The 22747-nt window shown below is 41.0% G+C and overlaps 1 protein-coding gene across 5 annotated transcripts in view; it reads left to right on the top strand.

The window, feature by feature from the left end:
* PDLIM5 (PDZ and LIM domain 5) overlaps window positions 1–22747 on the top strand; it is a 158017-nt gene that overhangs the window by 55210 nt on the left and 80060 nt on the right. For 2 of the 5 annotated variants that reach the window (XM_066631590.1, XM_066631593.1), the window contains exon 1: window positions 21252–21679. In XM_066631590.1, the coding sequence (XP_066487687.1) occupies window positions 21315–21679 (365 nt within the window). In that variant the 5' untranslated portion in view covers window positions 21252–21314. Of the gene's footprint in view, window positions 1–20060; window positions 20104–21239; window positions 21680–22747 lie in introns of those variants that run through there. The other 3 variants (XM_066631594.1, XM_066631589.1, XM_066631591.1) reach the window with 3 other exon arrangements.

Consider the following 22747-nt stretch of genomic DNA (forward strand, 5'->3'; position numbering starts at 1 on the left):
GATATCATCATTGCCCAACGTCTGGAGGTGGTGTTGCGATCTCTGGCCTCTGTGCCAGAGAAGCTTGCTGACCCCTGCTTTAAAGCCATCCAAACTAGTGGCTGTCACGTCATCTTTTGAAAATGAGACCATTTATGCACTGTATGAAGTTTTGGAAACTTTTGTCAGTTCCCAGACTCCTACAGATCAGTTTCATTGGATGAACTCTGTTTCTAGTATTGTGAGAGAGGAAGGAAAACTTCTTTCTATCCACCCTCTTTACACTATGCCTAATACGAGTATTTTTCCATGCATAAAAGGCCTTTCACAAGGAATGTACTCATTTTGGTTTCACGCTCTTGACCTCTTCCAGTCCTATAATATCCTCCTTGAAATGTGATGACCAGAATTGAATACAGTATTCCAGAAGTGGCCACTCTCTCTCTCTCTCTCTCTCTCTCTATATATATATATATGGGTAAGATCATATTAGCAGTCTTACATTTGATCCCTTGTCTAATTACCCCTAGCATAGAATTTGCCTTCATCACCACTGCTGCACTCTGGGTTGAAATTTTTGTTGTGTTATCCATCATGACATCCAGATCTGTTTCCTGGTTTGTCACCGACTGGCTTAGACTCCATCAATGTATATGTGATTTTGAGATTCTTTGCCTTGTTATGCATCACATTACAGTTGTTGACATTTGAACCACTCTTGCCATTTACTCTGTTTAGAGAGATCTTTTGGAAGCTCTTTGCAAACTGGTTTGGTTTTAATCATCTGGAATATTACTAAATTTTTGGTATATACTACTTTTTCAACTAATGTTCACAAAACTGCTTACAGAGAAAAAACCATCCACTTGGCCACCTTGCTGTTTACCCCTAACTCCAGGTGATTATGAGCACATTAAGTACCACCAGTCTCAGTACAAATTCTTGGGATCTCACTTTTTCCTTTTTGAACCAAAATCCTGAAAGCTTCCTTGAACGGGCCAGTGCTCTACTATATTAGTAACCTCTGGAATGTAGGTGGCTTAAAATGTGTAGTTGGTTGGTTCTCCAGCTGAATGAACTTGGAACTGGTATGTTTCTGAATGCCTAAAATAAATGCAGAGGGCAAAGTTTTGGGGTCCAGTTGGATTTAATTCATTTCCTTGATGCTGCCTCCCCTCCCCCTCCCCAAGAAATTAGTGCTTTGCCCTAAACTAGGAATGTTCAGGACCTAGAGTATGATGCAGCTGAAACTAATTTGACCAATCTGAGATCCTCAGTGGAATTTCACCTTTCTCAAACCTATCTACTTTTGAAGAGGGTAGAACTAGGAAAGGAAATGGAAAAGCCAGTAATTTTAACAGAGGAAAACACAGGCCTTTCATCACAATATCCTATTTTTTTTTTTTTTACTAATTTGCCTGTTTGGACACTTCTAACTCTCCTGAAGCTCCTGTGCTGGTTCAGTACCCTCAGAAGCTGCTGAGGCATACTTTCTAAGCAGCCTTTGTAATTTGAAACTCCACTATCTAGCCCCACATACTTTTGTAGATCTGACATAGGAGTTTCTGCAGAGAATGGCAGCTTCTGTGGGCCTCAGAATGCCTGTTACAGGCAAAACAAAATCCAGTTTTTCATGGAAACTGGAAGTGACATTTATATGCCTTTTAAAAGGCATTCTGAGGGCTGGGGCAGCCCTCAGCAGATAACAAGGGCAGCCTGTATCTTTATTTCTTGCATTGTTAATGCTATCCCTCATTTGAGAACCAGGCTCTTCAAAAACAAAAAACTCACTTAACCTAGTTTGTATTTGTTTTTAGTGGATGCCCTGTAGGAACTTTCTATATCCCAACAATGTCTAAATGTCAAGAGATTGCAGAGAATCCACACTTTTTCATGCCTTTTCACTTTCACATATCTGAGTGCTGAATATCCTTTTAGATATTATTGTATAGTGATATTATGAACATTTTAGCTGAGAAAGTAAGATGCCTATTCAGACTGATTACATGCTGATTAGCCATAAATATTTGTTCCAAAAACATTCAGCTTCTATCCAAAGGTTAACTTAATGAGTTCCCCCAATGACCAAACAAAGCGCCTGTTTCTGAAATGCTGAGTTGCTGCCCTTCGAAACAAACCTTTCATGTAACATCCTTATTAAGTTCCTTCGAATTGAAACTGCTGACCCATGGCAACCATGCAGCAATGTCCCAATTCTCTTTCACAGCCAGACAAAACTATTTCCTATTATGAAGCGAAAGTATCTCTTCTCGAGTGACTGTGGAATGCTGGATTAGCCTTTCCAAAGCCACGCTGTTCCCGTATTTAGCTGCCAGACCCTGCACTGACGTAAAGACTTATTCACCTGACATCCTAATACAGTAGCTGCCTTTATTTCCCTGGTGATTGACATTCAGTCACTGGAATGCACTCTTTAAAAAGAACCATAGCAGCTGAAGTGAGGCTGTTATTGTCATAGGGCTTTTATTATCTTCAGTCCCCTTTTCAAAGTCAGCAAGATCTTGGTGGGAAATACCTTCTGCTCCTGGGAGACATGCGTGCATAAATTTTCAAATGATGTAATTTGTTGTAGTTCAATGATTTTTATTTCCTCTAATGAGCACATAATATAATAGCATTCTAGATTAGGGAGACAAAAGGGAGAGAGAATTTTTAAACTGGGAGAATACCAAACTGAGCTAATGTAAAACAGTGTAGTGTTGCCGAATTAAATTGGTTTGAAGGCAGACAAAAATGCAAACTGATGGATCCCCAGAATCGAAACCTTAAAAATAATACAGTAGTTTTTTTTTTCTTTTTAAAGTCCCCAGAAGTTAGTAGCCCACAGTGAATTAGCATCCATTGCAACCAATTCCAACCCACAAATTTACACATCAGGATAAGTGTTCTGGGAGTAAGAATAAGCAGTTCCCATCCTTTCCCCTATGTGGTTACTTGTTCTGTGTTGTGATTTGGATAAGGTAAGAACAGGAGTCTTGCTGTCTTCTCCAGACCTCGGTGCTACTGAATCAAGACCTTGCTTTTATTGTTTATGCATTGTTCATGAGTCATGAGGGTTTGGAAGAAGTGGGGCCTTCTCTCAGTTGCATGGAAGATTGCTGAAAGTGGCTAAAAATTCCCAACTCCTGAAGTGGGGGCCATTGAACTCTGCTCTTTTTTGTATTGTAACACATTTCTTAGTTGTGAACTGTCTTGGGTTGATACATAAATGTAATAACAGTCTGGCACACAGACTTTATAGAACCTTTTCTGAAGTTCCACAGAACCACATGTTATTTCAAAACACATTTGTGATATTTTCAACTTTATTAGTAAAAAAGGTTAAGTGAAGTTTGCTTCATACCGATGCATGCTACTCCATTTGGTCTGCTGCAATACTAACTTTCTTTTAATTAGTGCAGGTGTACCTGGCCTAAATGCACTGGATAAGAGAGAAATTGCCCCTGCTACAGAAATAGCCGATCTTGTGTGTTTTTTTAATTAAGAGAGGCCAGTTTTAAAACATGAGTGCGTGAATGTATTTTGAGACATTATTATGAAGTCAATCATAACAGTCTGACACCCTACATCTATATGCTCATCTATGACTCCAAGTTCATCCATAGGTGTCTAGACTTTATTGAAATGTAAACTCTTGCACATTATTTCGAATTGTAGTCAAAGAGTTTACAGAACTTGAAGGCACTGTTGTAAATTAGACAAAGCTACCTTTTGAATCTCAGCCAAGAGATTCTGTTCTGTAACCAAATTCCACTTATTCCTCCTATGTACATTCAGCAGTTTGGAGTTCTGCATTTGTGTTTTTTATTACTGACTATGGGTGGAAATATGGAAGGGGAAAGAACACTGTTCACCATTCCAGGCATTGATCTGCTTGGCTAGAACAGAGGTGTGGTATGCCATATAATAAAATCTTCCCACTTTCTCCACCTCTTTGCTCTTACTCAGGAGAGATTACTCATCACCCATGCCCTCCACTCAATGCATAACTCCTTCTGTGCAATGTGGGTGCTCAGTTGGCACTGGGATTTGATAGGTCACATTTAGAATGTGGCACCATTGTCCTTGTACATTTATTTTAAGCATTGTCTGTTTGGCAGTGGAGAAGGTTACAAAAGGAAACAATGTCATTGGCCTGCATTTATCATAACTTCTTAAAATAATACAGATACTTTGGGCAGTGGCGTGATCTCTGGTGACATTTAGTGTTGTTGGTATTCTCTTTTTAAAATAACTTCTTGGTACCACACCAAACCTTGTAGTTAGATTGAAGGCTCATTGTCATGCTATGCAATAACATATTTAAATCCTATTTAAAATATCTTTTGGTCCTTGATTATACTTTTAATCATTGGAAGTAGACAGGACTTCACATCAAGGACATAGAACTTATTAGGAACTCCCTTCTCTCCAGCTGTATCTATAGTATGGAATAGTGAGTCTCACAAGTGACTCTGTGGGGTCTAGAATTGGGAGGGTGTAGGGTAGGTAATCGTAAAGCAAAGAGTTCCTGAATTGTTACTCTAACCAAATACAAAAATTGCTTAAGTAGAGATTAAGGTTCTGGTATGGAAAATGGAATGGGGTGCAAGACAAGCTCAGGAAGATTAAACATTAAGAGAGCTCCAGGTGCAAAATCAGTTGTTCTCCTATGGAACATATATGGGAGTCTGCCTTGCACTGGGTTAGGTCACTGATGGATCTGAGGGCCCAATCCTATTCAACTTTCCAGCACTGATGCAGCTCAGAGGTTAATGGAACTCCTTACCTTGAGGAGGCACTTCATCACCGCAGGATGCAGCACACACCCTGTTGGCATGACTGCATCAGCGCTGGAAAGTTGGATAGGATTGGACCCTTAGTACTGCTGCCAGACTGGCACCAACTCTGCCAGGACTTCAGAGATCGGAATTTTCTATATCTTAATTGAAGTTGTGTCCTAATTAAAAATGCCAGGGATTGAACCTGGCACCTTCTGCATATGAAGCAGATGCTTTTTCACTGAGCTGTAGTCTTTCAGGTGCCTGTATGTTGGAACTAAGATAGTGTGGTCACAAAAGGGGAGGTGGTTCCAGCCCACACCTTATGGTAGTATGCATAGAAACCAGTCATCACCCTTGAGATTCTTCAATCATCTTTCCTTCAATGTATACAAGTAATGATATCGGCCTGGAATGTAAGGTCTTCTGGTTAACAGCAAACTTTTGACTGGGTGTTATCCCTTCCTACTTTGATTTTCTTTGAGGGGAAATTCAAATACGCAGGTGTTGGTTTATACAGTTCTCTTATAAGATTTTAGCATCTGAAGATGCAAGTGGGGATTGCATGTTTAAAAATGTCCTATCTGCTTCCAAGTGTATTTTTAATATAGAGTTTTCTTTAATATACAATGATAATTTTATATTATGCTTTGATAGAACCATAAATTACCCTGGGAGAGTTAGTATATGGTGTTTTTGTATGCACCAGCATAAAATACCTTCTTAAGCACAGGGGGTGCTTGGCGCCCAAGTGGTTCCTACTGATTATTTGAAAGAGATGACATGAGTAAAGTAATTTGTACTAATATGCTTAATGCAAATTTAATGAAACATTGTGCAGGCATTTTGCCACACTGTGAAGGAGTTATTGCATCTTCCTGATCTATATTCAGTGTGCTGACATGTCTTCAGTATCTTTTGTTAAGTGATTGTTTTACATTCCATTAGTACTAGAGTTTATAAAATGTAATATACATTGTAATTGTATGGTATAATTCTGTACTCGATAGTAAGTTCCACTGAGTGCACTGGAGCTTAATTCCAGATAAGTGTATAGAGGATTGCACTCTTAGTCTGTTCCTTTTAAAGAAGGTCTTAGTGGTACTGACAGCTCTTGCACTGTAACATTCAGCTGGCAAGAATCATAAGGAAAGTCAAGATACTCTTCCAGACAGAATTCCTCATGCATACTGGCCACAGTGTTGGCATGTTTCCCATGGTAACTTAATCTTTGTAAAAGACATGTTAACTAGGTTAGGAACATGGCTCAAAATGGAACAACCATGTCCCTAAAAGTATGAGAGCACATTACATATTCTCATTGTTTTGCTATGTTCAGGTGGTCTTAAATCTTCCTCCCCCCCCCATAGTTTACGTATTGCCACTCCCACCCCCCAAAAGGGGAAGTGTTAATATCTCTATCAAACTTTCTTCTGGGCCAAGTTTTTCATAGTGACCTAATGGTGGCAACATTTCACTGTGTAGTACTGAAGCATGCTGTATGTGGGGTTTCACTTGAAAGTCCACTTGGTGGCTACAACTGGTTCACAATGCAACTGTGAGACCTTTAAGAGACTATTACACCCTTGCTGTTCAAACTGCATTGTTTGCCAGTTTCTGGGTGAAATTCAAAGTGGTGTTTATGTCCTTTGAAGCCTTACGTGACTTGGGAACTGGGTACCTGAAAGTCTGCCTTATGAATTCACATATACCCTAAAGGCAGCTAGATCAGACCTTTTCTGTGTCTCATGTTTCTCTGAGGTCAGATCAGAGAGAATTTGTAGGAGGGCTTTTTCTGCATTGGACCTTTCTTTATGGAGCTCATTCCCCTAGGAGGCTTGATGTGTTCATAGAATCATAGGGGCCTAATAGGTCATCTAGTTCAACTCCCTGCCTACAGCATCTCATAGATCCTCTTCAACAGGTGCTTGTTGAGCCTCTGCTTGAAGATCTCCAGTGAGGGAGAGTCCACCACCTCCCTCAGCAATCTGTTTCACTGCTGAACTGCCCTTACTGCCAATTTTTTCCTGATTTCCATTCGGAATCTCTTCTCTTTCAACTCGTACCTGTTGGTTCTAGTTCTACTTTCAGAGGCAGTTGAGAAATTTGTCCCTTCTTCCATATGACAGCCCTTTAGGTATTTGAAGAACGCTGTTGTATCCCCTCTCAGCCTTCTCTTCTCCAGGCTGAACAGATCCAAGTATCCTCAACCTTTCTTCGTAGGGTTTGTTCCCCAGCCCTCTGATCATCCTTGTCGCTCTCCTCTGAACCCACTCCGGTTTGGCTGCATCTTTCTTAAAGCGAGGTGCCCAGAACTGCACACAGTACTCTAGGTGAGGTCTAACCAGTGCAGAGTAAAGCAGAGCCACAACTTCTCATGTCTTGGAAGCTACGGTTCTACTAATGCAGGCTTAAATTGCATTTGCCATCTTTGCATCACACTGCTGACTCATGCTCCTCTTGTGATCCACTGCAACTCCAAGTTTCCACTCACATGTTGTTCTCTCTCTCTCTCTCTCTCTCTCTCTCTCTCTCTCTCTCTCTCTTTTCATTTCTTCCATCTCCAAAAATGTTCTTGTTCATTCAGGCTTTTCAGAGGATATCTAGTTTCTGGTTTTGCTTTTGCTACCAAGTTTTTTTATTTTATTTTTGTTTAATGCTTTAATGTGTTCAATGTTTTATTGTGCAGTGGCCCTCCTTATCAGTGGCTTGGTATCCATGGATTTGAATATCCACAGATGACAAGCCTTTGTCTAGAGGGCCTCAGAGTACCTCCACAATGCAACTCGAAGTGGCTTCCAGTCATGTCTAGGAGATGTTCTGAGGCATGGGGAAGCCTTGTATATCCTCCCCATAATTCAGAAGGCCTTGTGGAAGCAACTAGAAGACACGTCCAGTTTGCCAGCATGCCTCCCAATGGATTTCATTATCCTCTGATTTTGGAATCCGCAGGGAGTCCTGGAGCAGATTCCACCATGAATATCAAGGGTCCATTGTATTTTTAAAAATGGTGTTGGCCTCCAGGTCTCCTTGCAAATGAAGGTTATAAATCAACATTATGATGGTTTTACTCTAAGTGTTCAAATGTGTGTTGGAATCTGTTCTGTGTATGGCCCGTTTCCAGTATTCTTTCTCTGTCATACTCTGAACAGTCATGCTAAGAATGTATTGGGGAGAGAGAGATCTGAGAACTGGTTATGGGCTGGAGGAATCTACTTCAAACAGGTAAACTCAAATTTCTCATCTTAGCTGGCAGATGAGGGAGCAAGATGGGAGAAGGACATTTGGAGTGGGATGGAATGTAACCCTTCTTTCTTTCCGTTTCTCCTTGACATTTCACAGGACTTTACTACTTGAATTATTGGTACCAATAAATATTGGTAAATGAATAGCATTTCTCACATGTCAAGTGTATGATATGATGTGAAACTGAGGTACTGTAGTCCGGCCAGAGAAGTTCACCTGCATTTCTGACTAAAAAAGATATTCTTTCTGTACATAAGAACAGCCCCACTGGATCAGGCCATAGGCCCATCTAGTCCAGCTTCCTGTATCTCACAGCGGCCCACCAAATGTCCCAGGGAGCACACCAGATAAGCAGAAATATCAAATTTTAGGTTGCCTGAGACTAAAAATTTGGTGTTAACTAAGAATTTAAATTTTTGCAGCTGAATACAAGAATGACTATTAGGAATCTGTAAATATTTTCCAGGGTTTTTTTTGGTGGTGTGGGGAGAGGGGTTGCTTCCTTTCCCTACTTTTGCCTGTATGTTGCTACATTAAGTGGTTACTTCACCAAGTATGACCATCACTTTCAGAAGATAAGATGATTTAGCAATGGTCAAATGTCTGCTTTTCCTGCTTTTGGGGGCGGGGGGAAGAGCAGCCCCCAGTGATTTTGAAAATATGTCTAAAGATACTTTGATGGAGCAGGTCACTTTGGGTCCTTAAGTGTAAAGATCTGTGTAAGTAGAAAGTGCCCACTTTAAGGAGAACAAGGAGCATGTTAATGAGACCAGCATAATTCCGGCCCAGGGCCCATAAAATTGGACACTGCCTATAGCGTAACACTTGTAGATGCTTAGAATCTATTGACAGATGCAGAATTTAATGTGCAAAAATCTACATATTTAGTGATTTATGTTACCCAGGCTTCATTTTCTGCTGCCTAAAATACTCTTGTGCTAGTCCTAATTTTGAATGGTTTCACCTTGGCTCATGCAGCAGTCTCCCATATACAAGCAGCAAATATACTGCTCTTTGCTGGTGTCACTCCAGCAACTACAGTAGCTCCAAAACTATGTAACAAATTTGCAACAACAGCATCATTCAAAGCACCATTCTGATATGTTACCCTTTGTTAGTATTAAGTGATTATGTCCAAAAGCATTCATCAGGAGTTTACAATGTGCTATCTTAAGCAACTTCTCAAGTTTTTATGTTACCCTTTTTCTGTTTACACTAAAGGTTCATAGCCATGCCTGCTTTACAGTGAACCATACGACCACTGGTCATGGTGGTTTCCTACTGCTGACTTGCAGACATCCCTAAGTCCAAAACAAAATATGTAACATTCTGTCAACAAAAGCCTGCCTTTACCGTTCAAAGACATTACTTGGTTTGAATTCAGGCTTCAAAGAGGTTTCTTGGTCTGCAGATAGTAATTATGCTCTCAGTGTAGACCAGGTAAATAGCAATTAAAAAGTGGTGTATAAATATTCTTAAGTCAATAAATATAGTGACATGTTCTCAGCTACTTGCATGCTATTATCTGGGGACATACTGGTGAACATAAGATTAGACAAGCATTTAGTGCAAAGAACGGTTTTTGAAAGGAGCAAAGTTACTTATAGAATAAGACACTCTTATGTCTACATCAGCACAATCCTGTTCAAGTATTGGGCAGATATCAAACCCAGAATTGTTTGGGTTCCCTTTTACGTTACTGTTTTTCCTAGGTGGGAATCAAATTCCAAGAAGGAAAACCACATGTACCATAACATTTGGTGCAAGCACATATTTTCTTAACTTTTCAGTTTGTACATGCAGCATTGTGCTGCAATTAGTAGCACAGTATATACAATGAAAAAACAGTCACATGTCATATAACAGGGATGGGCCAAACCAGAGCTCACAAGCTACATGTGGCTCTTTGAAGTATGATGGAAATATGTTTTCATAAAACTGAAAGTTCACACACCTCAGAACACCTTCTAGACGTGACCAGAAAGCACTTTCAGTCACATCTGGGAGGTTCAGTGAGACCCTTCAGCTGTGGGTTCCAAAGTTCCGAACCTGCAGTAAGTAAAATCTGTGGGTTCTGAAACCACAGATGAAGAGGGCCCACTGTACATCATTAAGATTGACAATGTCGTTTGCAGAAATGTCCTTGGTGCTAGATAAAACATATACTAGACAGAATATGAACATCATTTTTCAGAATACATATAGGATCTTTGTGGTTTGGGAAAATGAATAAGTCTGCAGTGCTGTATGCACTTACATGAAAGTCTCATTGAACTCAATTGAGCTTACTTCTGAGTAGATGTGCATAAGATTGTACTGCCAAGCAAGTAAGGTTAAGATTATTTCACAATTCACTAATACTATTTTTTAAAGAATCTATCTCTTGGTAAAGGGTAGGGTGTCTCTCATATATATATTTCTACCTTTTTGTATTTTCCTAAAGCCTTGCCTCAATAGCTAGTTACCACCTGATGTGGCTAATTTCTTTAAAGCTTTGCCACAAGCATTTCAAGCAAGACTGATAAGATGGAAGATAATAATTTGCTGCAGAATAAGAATGGGAAGGACAAAGTTGTTTAATTCGCTGAGAGAAAGCACATCCTTAATTCTCCGTGAAGGGAAAACAGTGAAATATATTATCGCACAACTATCACTTTAATTAAAAGCTATGCGAGGCATTTCTTTTGAGGTTCTGGGAATGTTGACTGAAGTGAAAGGGCAAAGCTGGATTCCATTTACTGTTCAGCCTTGGTATCTGCAGGGAATCAGTTTCAGGACTCCTGTGGATACCAAAGTCCTACTCCATGGGCCTCCCTATTCCTCAGAACACCTCCCAGATATGACCAGAATTGGCTTTCAGTCACACTCTGGAAGCCCTCTGAGGTGCCACTTCAATATCTGTGGATGGTGGAATCCTCAGGTACCAAGCCCGGGGATACCACTATAATAGTTTTTGTTTTTGTTTTAAATTTAGTACATCAAAAAAGGAATGTGCAAATGAGTAGTAATTGCAATACAGGATTGATACTTAATGTGTGCATTATCTATGTTTCTTTGTAGAGAACATATTGTGGTTATTAAATAAACACACATTAAAAATTTAAGTTACTTAACTCAATTTTTAAGCTAAAAGAGCAGAAACATTCTTTGCTTGAGTCCTGTTTTAACATGGCATACTAATATTTATTACCTGCTCGTTTCCTTTGACACAGTGACTGACTGTTTTTAAATTATTGAATTAGTTTTTATTAAAAATTGCTTTATTTTCTTGTCATCTTGGAACTATTTAGTGAAAGATAGGATATGAAATAATGTTTTTATACTGTACTAAGTCTTTGCACTGTTCATTTGTTATACTGGAACTGTCACTGACCTTTTGTTTAGGATGTGGTAGTAATACAACTTTTTAATGAAACCTCTGCTGATGACCAGCTTCAGTTATTAAATGCCCCCCTTTAAATCTTTGGATAGTTATAGCACTAAAACTGCAGGAATTGCATCTAGTTCTGTTTTTGTTTTGTTTTTTACAAACATTGCCCTTTGCATGATTAGATAAGGGATGATGCAGCTTACAATGCAGATGAGTAAAGATGATGTAATTTATTGATGATAAAATATTGCTTTGCATGATTGTGAGCCATTTTAGTAGAGCTATCAGACTGAATACAAAAACACAGTGTGCCTATCTTGATGGAAAACAAGGAAAAATAAATTTTGCCATGTTTGTGGGAGAGTTGTAACAGAGCTGGTGGTTTTTCTTGACACTTCAGAATGTCAGTGCTTGATCATACATTAAACCACATGGTAGCAAAAGCTTTGAGTCTCTTTAATGTTGGGGAAAAAAAATAACATTTTGATTGGCAGACTGCCATGTTAGCCAGAGATCAGGAGCAATTATTTTCTGCTTAGTTTTACCTAATGCTGCTTTTGGTCACTTTCCTCTAAAATTTTCTTCTGTAAATAATTTTTTAATATCAGTACTATCTGACTTTTATATATAAAATAACTCCCATGTTGTAATTTGCCATAATAGTTTGGTATAAATAGCAAACACGTTTGTATGGTTTTTAAAGTGATATACCTTCTTTTAGGAATTATGAAAGTGAAGAAAGTTCAGTACAGGGAAGGCCTGGTCCTGTCCATCCGGATCTGGAAGATGGAGACCATTTCTTTTAAGGAACCGTCAATTTAAGCTGCCGAAGAGGACCTTGTTTTGGTCAAAATCTGTTTGGCAAATCAAAATTTTGGCTTGTCATTTTAATCTTTAATGGCGCCATATTAGCTCTACTGAATGTGATTATATGCTTGGAAGCTCTATGTCCAAAGAATGTGTCTGTGATGAACTTAAAACCTTTTGAGACAATACTAGAACTGTGTTGATTTTATTTAGATTTATTAATAATAAATGAGTGTGTGTACTATATAAAAAATGTTTTTACTAGTACTTTTATCCTACTGCAACCTATACAAACTGATTGCCATGTCATCCCTGATGAGTAGTAATTTTCTGTTAAATTTGACCTGATTCGCTTGTCTGTCAGAGGTGAGAAAATAACAATGTATTTAGTACATACATGCATAGTACAGGAGGAGAGGGGAGAAGCACAATATGGGGAAGAATTAGGATTGGCATGTTGGTCAGTTGAAAGTCAAATGTTGTCAATAAATCGACTTGATTTGACCATGGTCAAATATTGTCAAATATTCCATGAAGCAGAGAGTGCAACTGTGCAGGTGGGAATTAATAGTTTGCTACAGGGTTGGACACCATGATATGAAGTTTGGGGCAAATCTAGCAGCATAGCGAAGATTTTTTTCTGCTAGGTGTCTGAAGATCTCTGATCTCTGTTTTTCCTTTTACACTTTCCTTTTAACGTTTTTCCTTTTTTCACTTGTGATATGTTGTCACATCACCATCCTGAGTAAAGAGTGGACCCGTGCTGGTGCCATGTTCTTTGGGCCGAAACCCTGCACTGTGCCCACCATGGCCCCCCCGATAGACATTGGGCACTGCTGCTTATAGTTTAGGACAGCGGTGACCAAACTTGCCACCACTGCGCAATGGAAATGCGGCTCCCATTTGGACTGCATCTTTCTGTTCCACCCAGATGCCACACATAGTCCTCCTCAATCAGGGGACAGGGATGCTCTAGGCCAGGGGTGTCAAAGATAAGACCCGGGGGCTGGATGCGGCCCGCGGAAGTTTTTTATCCAGCCCTCGGGCTCTCAGCAGCTGTGCAGTGCTGAGGTGTTACAGCTGTAAGGGCAGCCCACATGAAAATTTTACCTCTCATATCTTGCCTAATGACATCACTTCCGGCCCTCAGCAGGCATCATGACTGCTGCTCGACCCTTGGTATGAAACGTGTTTGACACCCCTGCTGTAGGCAGTCGCATGTACTGCCTGGAGTCCCCGAAGGCTGTGCGACAGGATGTCTGAGCAGACGCGACTGCCCAGAGTGTCCCAGTCCCCGATCCCGGATGACTACATGTGACGCTTGGGCAGGAACAATAAGGTCCGTTCACCAGGCGGATGGATCCATCTGAATCCCAGATCTGGCTCTCAGGCCAGGGTTTGAGCAACTTTTGGGCCCTTGGTCAGTTACCTACCTGGTTGACATCCTTACACGGATGGAACAGATGCAAGGGAGGGCGCCAGAATTAGGTCTCTTGTTATCTGGTGTGCTCCCTGGGGCATTTGGTGGGCCGCTGTGAGATACAGGAAGCTGGACTAGATGGGCCTATGGCCTGATCCAGTGGGGCTGTTCTTATGTTCTTATGAACTATTCAGTGAATCATTCACGCTTACAGAAACTTGCCTAACATTTTTTTTTAATTCATCACCAGTTCAGAAAACTTCATTTTATATTTCCACAACCAGAGTTAACTAATTTGTTCTTCAGATTAGCACAAGTATCAGGTTAGTTGTTGGTTAGAATTTGTTTCTTCCTAATACATTCAATACAGTACATAAACATTTGACTTGTCAAATATCCAGCCCAAGGAGGGGATATGAAGATGCCTTGCATATACACTATATACACACCATATTCCAGCATTAGAAACTAGAGATGCACCACCACAACTGTAGCCATTATTCTCCATGTTTGAGTGCAGTCTGGTACTTGGATCTTCCTGGGCTAAATATAGACCTGTGCCATACTGGCTCTTTTACCTTTCTTCTCCCTGTCTTCTGTAACTAAAAATTAATAATGCAAGTTACAGTAACAACATGGCCAAAGTGAGTTTGGCTTACTGCACACATTTCCAGATTCTTGGGTAATAGTTACTAGTTCACTTCATATTACGTTAACCTATTTTCATGTCTGAAATACAGGAAAAGGTAAATAAAACAAGAATGTAAAGAGAGGCTGACTGACCAAACTTCCTATAGCAGGGAGCACACTGTTTGGAGTCTCTCATATGATTGTGCTAGAATGATTCAAAGTGGCTTTGTCTTGACTTTTCAGTCCTCCCCCCCCCCCCCCCGCTCCACCATACAGGATTAGAATGTTTGTTTTTCAAGTATACTAAGGACTACCTTGCACAAAATAGATCTTTCTGCTATCAGTGGCTCTAAGAATAAGCCTAAGACTTCTTAGTGGTTAGCAAACAATGAACCCTTGTGCACCAGAGATAAATTTGGCCAAATGTGAAATATTGTTGTCATGACATAAGAACATAAGAACAGCCCCACTGGATCAGGCCATAGGCCCATCTAGTCCAGCTTCCTGTATCACACAGCGGCCCACCAAATGCCCCAGGGAGCACATCAGATAACAAGAGACCTCATCCTGGTGCCCTCCCTTGCATCTGGCATTCTGACATAACCCATTTCTAAAATCAGGAGGTTGCGCATACACATCATGGCTTGTACCCCGTAATGACGTGACTTACTTCGTAAAAATATTCATTATTTTTAGATTGTAATACCCAAACCAAGACAGTTAAAATGCACAGATAGATTCACAATGCAGTACTCACAAGTGCAAAATCAGATACATTGCAATTCATGCTTTCCAACTAATTAAACAGCTCGTTACAATAAAATATATTAAAAATAACCCAGGAAGTGTTTGGCTTTCTTGTCCAGAAATTAATAAAGGAGTCAAGTTTCTCCAGCGATACTTTGATCTGATTCAGATGTTCTGTTCCCAATCTCTTAATCAAGGCTAAGTGATCTGGAGCTTGTTTGCACTTCACTTCCTTCTCTACCCTTGCACACACATTTCCCATTTCATAGCCGGCTTCAAATGAGATTGCAGAATCAAAGTTTGAAGTGGATTTGCATACTCTAGTTAAAACTAATCATGGTTAGGGTTAATGTTTCGTAACAATATGGGGCTATGCTTAGGATAGAAAAATGAGAGTGAATCTTATGGGTCTTCAGCCAGTCATCACCTGACCGGAGTCCTTTGCAGACTTTATGTGTAAAAGGAAGAAATGGAAGGCCCCTGGGCTTTGATTGAGCACTAGTCTTGCCACCCACCAAAGACATATTTCCAAAGCCTCACCTTCCCTGTGGTCAGCATTCATTGCTGTGGCAATTTGGGAGCACACCATTGGTGGACTGCAGGTGTAGGGCACTGCAATCCCTAGGGGCCTTCCACACATTACTTAAGCATGTGGACTTAAAAGGGGTCTGGTTAGGGGGTCTGGAATGGGGGGGATGTTGTTCAGGTAGGCCTATTTGAGTAGCCCTATTCATGTGGTCCTATATTCAGACTTATACCCTAGCAATATGGAACCTAATGATTGGAAACTGGTTTTCACATCAGTGGCTATTATGAATGGGGCCCATAGCTTTGACACCTTGGCTGTTAATCTGAATACACATTTAGCAGTAGTATGCAGAGGCATCATTTTCTACTAGAGTTGCATTTTCCACTGTAGGAAGCTGCATGTCTTTTCATTTTTCCTATCTAGTTTTCACAACTGAAGCAATTTTCTCATTCCTATTTTTATGGCATCAGTTTTTATAAAGGATCTGTGTTTAATTGTACACAGCCATCTGAATGTAGTTAATTGCAGTTAGAAATATTTTTGTAAACTTGAGGCAGATAGTTATTTGTAAAAAAAATATGGTAGCTATTTGAATGTAATTGAATCAGACCAACACTGTGTAAAAACAAGATTTTTAAGCATTTAATTTTGCCACCAGTTGCACAGAGCTTGATCAGTACAGTTCTGTGCCTACACAAATATAGCATCCTATGTTTAATGTCAAAGATGTAAAATCTTGCTTTCTTTTTTCCACTATAATTTTGGAATGTGAAAATAATGGTGTGTGTGTGTGGGGGGGCTATGTGTGAGATTTTTTCATACCACAAATTCATACCACAAATTCTACTAGTTCATCTAGTTCAAATTTGTTTTGGAGAAATATGCATTTTAAGAATATATAACTTGTGGGTCTCTTCTGTGGACACATGCCTTCTATGGACACATGCAGAGGGATTTCCATAGGTCTTGCTCAGCCCCCTTCCAGCACAATGTGTCACACCCTTGGAAGGATCAGGTGGTCTTTGTGTGTCTGTGTTCATTTTTATTTTATTTTTTCATTTATATCCTACTATTAGCATAGTCTGCCTCTGCCCCTTGGCCCCATCCAGGTCACCCAGTTAACTCCGTGCTAGTTATTCAGTCTCTGAACTTGAGTAACTTATTTCTAGACAAGTGCTGAGATGCCAAAGGGAAACATGTGGACTTCATCTCTGTAATGCCTTCTGAGTGTCCAGGGGCTTCTTCCAGGGGCTAGAAAGGACTCGTGGCAAGGCAACAGCCAGGAAGCTTTCAAACCTGAAAGCATGCTAAGGAAGCTCTAGTCTGGGCTTGCCTCAGTTGCTGCAAACAAGGACTCGGGGAACACCTGGGAGAATAGTGAGGTGACAGGAAATGGAGGGTGAAGGCCTGGCAGGAAAACTACAAAGGAGCTGCCTGTCTGTGATGAGTCACCTGGGGGGGGGGCTGAGGGTGGTAAGAAGGCCTGGCTTGCTGGGCGTCATCCACAACCTCAAGAGGGAAGCCTCTTGTATCCCCAGTGTGGAAAAGAAGACACCCTTCCCACCATAGTTCTGAAGCAGCACTAAAGTTTCTGTCTGCCCCACAGCAATCTACCACCCCCACAACTCCTCAGTTTTGAATGTGGTGCACTCCCTCAGTGGCGTGGGCCTTTCACTGCATTACCTTGGGGCTGCGATACTCCTGCTAGCAGTGCTGTGGCAGCAACATGTCTCTTAGGTCTTCCTAAAATCACTTAGTTGGCCTCTGTGCAAAGCAGTGCGGTGGTTTGAATAAACTTTTGGTCTGATCAAGCAGGGAGGTTCTTACATTCTTTAATGGCCATGATGCACTTGTTATGCATTGTGGAGAGAAGGGGGAATAAAACCTTCTGGCCATTCCTCTGCATACATGTATAGGGGGATAAGATCATACAGGTGCAGCCTATTCATGTTTTTTTTGTCTGTAGATTTGTCTCAACACGAATGGGGTGGGGGTACTGAAAGTCACACACACCTTTGCCTACTTTGCCCTGTGCTGGCGTCTCACTCCATTTCCAGGCAGCCCAAAACACTGCAAAAAGGCTCCACCTCACCCAGGCAGGGAAATAGCCCTGGAGCCCTGGAAGAGGTTCCCCTTGTGAAGGAACAGTAACAGTCTTGGAGCTCCTGAGCCAGCTGAGGCTGAAGAGGGGAAGGGGGGGCGGAAAACCTCTGTGGCCAGAACACCTGCAGCAAGGTGGAGCATGCGTGTGTGTGCTCTCTTTCTCTCTCTCTCTCTCACTCACACACACATAGGGGCAGGTGCGGTAGCAACAGAGGGGATTGCTTTAAAAAACCCAGGGATTATTTGCCAAATTCCTCCCCCCAGATGGTGCAGGCAATCATTGACACAAGCAAGCCCTCCCAGCAAGCAAAGCATGAGATTTAGGCTACAATTCCCTCCACACTTTCCTGGGAGTAAGCCCCATTGACTACAATGGGGCTTACTTCTGAGTAGAAAGGCATAGGAGCTTTTCTTAAGAGCTTAAGAGCTTAAGGAGCTTAAGAACTCTTAAAAGCTCAGCATCCCACCTGTGAATGGGGAAGGAGGGGGAGGCAGGGGAGGGGAGGGGATTGATAACAGCTGCCTTAGTTTCCTTCCATTCAGAAGTGTCAGGCTGCAGCGTATTTTTGTAACTCCATGGAATTTAGCACAACACGTTTTTATTAATCGTCCCGAGTCACGGAACAGAACTAATGTGGATAAATAGGCACCACCTGTATTTTTATTACTTACTGTAAGGATAAAAATGAAAGATCAGCCCAATAATTTGAAATGTCCTGTTTAGGTATAAAAGATACGTTGAGGGCCACAAGCAGATGGAGAGAATTAAGATTCTAATTGAGACTTTAGGTGTTACAATGTTAGTTATACCACTCTTAGTGCCCAGCCCAGACCTGCACTTGGGCTGATGCAAATCTGTTGCCTGAGGATGTTGCAAAAATACCATAAAGCACTTGTGCACCACTCAAAGGGTAGTTAGGCTGGCACCCAGATGTGCGTCGGCCTCCCCATGTTGATGCAGGCCCCAAAGGAGAGGTGAGTTGTGTCAGCCAAGCTTGGCCAACACAGATGTCTGAGGGAGGCATGGGGAGGGCAGGGAGGAGGCAGGAGGGAGGCATTTCGGAGCGGGGTAGGTGAGAAGCGAGAGGTGGGGCCTGAATCTGGCAGTTATGCCAGATCCTGACCCCATTCCCAGGCAGCCCAGGGTAGTCTTGCGCTGCTCAGATTTGTGCCACCTCACCTCATCAGGTGCCACAATTCCGAGAAGACCCATTGGGGCCACTGCAGGGGTAAGGGGAAAGGTTTCCCCTTGCCTTGGGCTGCACTGTTTGGCCACAGACCTGCGCTGGATGCAGCACAGGCCTGTTAGCCAGCCTGTTTCCAACACATTAGGATTGTGCCCTTTGTCTGCATCTGCCGGCATGGTTGAAAGTGAATCAGTGCATGGTTTCATTTAGTTGTATAACAATAGAGGGAAAAATTCAACTAGCTACTGCTTAAGGCCTTCTCCTGCTTTTCTTGCTGTGAGAGCAGTACTTTTGAATAATACTTTTTTCATGCTGTACTTTGAATATAATTAAAAACAATGATCTTTACATTCTTTGGGCTTATCAGTCTTATCCATTGGAACTTCAGTGAGAAAAGCTGGAGAAAAAAACCTGTTTTGCATAGGAAGCCAAAACCCTCTCAGGTGTGTTTTTTAAAGATAAAGATGCTTTTTAAAGATGATGATTCATGAGTAATGTCCAAAACCCCCTCTGAGAAATTCAGTTTCATCAAATCTTTTGTGGTTTTTCTTAGTTTCTCAAATCTTTTACCCATACAGGAACTTTCAAATTCACACTGAGTTTATTTTAGGTGTAATTCAGGGCAATTCTGTGCAAGTAATGCTAGTCTCCAGTGGAGAGCAAAACCTCCCGGCTTGGCTCGGTGAGATATCTGTATCTTTTCCTCTCCTCTCCTTGCCTTTCCTATAAACTGCGATCTGTTACTGTGTGGTTCCTGTTAGTTGTTAACCTGGTGGAGTGCAGTGTCGGGTCTTAATGATTTATGCATGAAACAGTTCAGTTCAAATAAATTCAATACACTCTGGAACACTCCTTGCTCTCTGTTTATCTCTTGGATGCAAATGTGTCACTGTTCATATACAAGCAGTGCAGTCTTATGCCTGTTTACTCAGAAGTAAGCCCCACTGTGTTCACTCACTGGGGCTTACTTTCAGAATGTGTGCGTGTAGGATTGCTGTCAAAGTAAAGTAATTGGTTTCTTAAAGTCGAGAAAAGATTTTGGAATTGGAAAAAAAAAACTAACTTCACATAAACCTCTGAACTCCATGAGTTCCATTTATTTGATAGGCAAGTTAAGCATGATGAGGGACCTAAAACTGCTTAACTTTGAGTGGCTTGTGCCTTGGAGACTACATTGTGAGTTGCAGTTTTTTGAACTACGGGTGGTAGGTTTCTTATGAATTCACCTGTCTTATGTTTTGCTTCCTCTTCTTTTTTCCAGGGCACCTTCAGCACCAAAACCTGATCCTGTTCCTGTAGAACAGGTATGTTCTCTCTTTAAACCCAGAGGAAACATAGTTGTAACCAAATGTCACATTCCTGCCTGAAATCCTCCTCTGTATCATGGCCTGGTGTTTGAAGAGCTCTTCCAGTGTAACATGGTATTGCCCTCTAAATTTGGCACATCAAGATGTTTTTGATGTGAAAAGCCTGACCTGGAATGGATTTCATACATCTGAGATTATCTCTTTCTTTGTGGATGTTTGACAATGCTGTCTAAGAATGCCATCCTTGCCATAACCAGTTTCATGCCAGGATAATACAAAGGTTCTGGGTTGGTCAATTGAATGAAAGTAAAGCACTTATGAAATGTCTGTTGTAGTCAATACCAAGCCATGAGCTAAAAATCTCTAGCTATTTCTCTAATTTCTTTGTCTCCAAAATTCAGTTGTATTCAGTTGTCTAGCCTTCAAGTGAAACACAAAAGTCTTTTTCAAAGATGCTTATGGAAGAGGTTTTATGCACAACTGTTTTAACCAGGAGCTTTCTTGCTGGATCTTTGAAACCATGGCAGGATATGAAGAAGGCTATTATCTCCAAGGTATAGGGAACCTTGGAAATTATATCACACTTAACAGTTGAGTGCTCTGCAGAGACAGAGGGTGGCTGGCCAATGGTGGTGTGCATGTTTCTTTTGCATCCAATTCCAGCAAAGTCTCTTTGAGCCAAGTCTCATGACTAGTTAACAAAGAGAGATAAACCATGTGAGACTTAATAGTGATTTTATATCTCATTTTGGGATTTCCCTTTTTCTAATTGTTGTAAATTGCTTTGGATCCAGGCCATACAGCCTGGATCCAAAATATGTTAATAGGCATTGTTCCTTCTAAGTAACCTTTGGTGGGGCTTGCTTTCTCTCTCTTTGAACTCTTAAGCCCAAACCAAATATTTTGGCCAAAATGAGATCTTAAATTTCCATCTGCATGTTTGATCCTTCCCAATGCATGCCATGAGTGTACTTAGTACTAGTGCTTTATGGGTGAAGTTATGTTAGCACAACACTTCATTGTCATCAGTGTTTCATGATGAAATTGCTACAGGTGACAGTGATTATTTTGCATGTCATTCGTATGTGTGTGTGCTTTTCTGTGTATTTTTGTGTTTTTTGTATTTTACATAGGTAGAGCCTAAGGAGCTAGTTAAGCCTGTGCCCATTGCATCTGCAGTTGCACCCAAATTTTCATCCACTGGCAACATGGCCTTCAATAAGGCCCCAAGGCCATTTGGGGCTGTGTCAACATCCAAAGTCACTTCCATTCCATCACCATCATCTGCCTTCACTCCAGCCTATGCAAATGTTTCATCACGTGCTTCCCCTCCACCTCTGGCCACTGTCACACCTCCCCCGTCCACTGCCTCTGGACTGCATGCCAATGCCAAATCTAATGCTGACCAGCGTTCACCTGTGCTGAGCGTTGCTAAACCTACAGTTACTATCCCATGGCAGCCCACATACAATGCATCCTCGAACACCCCTTTCAACGAAAATGCCCAGGAGGTGGCAGAGGGGCAGAGAAGAGGATTCAAAGAGAACCAGGGTGACGATAAGCAACAAAACGGGTAGGTAGTTTCAGGGCACTTTTTTCCACTTGGAGGAACCACTTAAAAGTTTCCTTGATAATTACAAATTGATCTTTGCAGCTTCAAGATAAGTAATAACTCATCTCAGCATAGTATTGAAATATTTGGACTCATTCATAGGTTTTCCTTGGAGATTGCAAGGATTGTAGTTTGGTAAGAGTGCTCAGGTCTTGTCCCTTCTTGCAAGACTGTAGTTTCTAGTTTTCATGGCTTCTTTTGGGAGATGACTATTAAACAGCATAAGTGTGTGGCACAGGTATTTTTTTGGTCAAGGTAGTAGGTTTGATTTTTTTTAAATGCAGTTGACTGTTCTCCTTTAAATATTCTACCAAACATCATATTATAATTTGAAATCCATTGCAAGTTTAATCAGTTTTTTTGAGGGGTGTGTGTGTGTGTGTGTGTGTGTGTGTGTTTTAAGGATTCTGATGTTCAAGGTGCTAGGCTTTTGAAACCTGAGAATGTGTGAAGAGAGAAGCAGGCATCCAGTAATGGAAGATGTTTTGTTAAACATTTGTCTGGAATTGCGAAAAATTGTTCAGCCAGTAACAGGACGCTTAACAGGAAGTAAACGTGACCATAGGCTGTTACATATCAAGAGTTTTAACACTTTATCCAGAGAAATGGAGACGTGGCAAATGAGGAGCTTGTTCTGTAGAGAATTATGTTTGAACTGGTTCTGGTTTATATTGCAGTTAACTGATCTTTTGCTGAGAAACTACCCACAGAATTTTAGGAAACACAAAAAAGCTCTATAAGATGTAACTTTTTATACTTTGTTTTTTAAAGCAAACTGGCAGCTCAAACTTATCAAATTTATTTTGAGCACTTGATTATTAAGTTCAAGACCCCAAGAGTTTCTGCAGTACTGCAAGCACTGAATTCATAAGTAAGGTAGTTCTGGTGAGATGTGAAAGTAGGGCCAAAAAAAAAAAAAGGAATCAAAGCCATTGTTGCTAAGAATTGGGAAGTTTGGTTGAACAGTCACCATCACAATAGATAACCAGAGTCAAGTTGGTGAAACTAAGATTGCAACTGGATGTTCTA

Source organism: Tiliqua scincoides, chromosome 6 (genome assembly GCF_035046505.1).
Source record: "Tiliqua scincoides isolate rTilSci1 chromosome 6, rTilSci1.hap2, whole genome shotgun sequence".
Classification (NCBI taxonomy): domain Eukaryota; kingdom Metazoa; phylum Chordata; class Lepidosauria; order Squamata; family Scincidae; genus Tiliqua; species Tiliqua scincoides.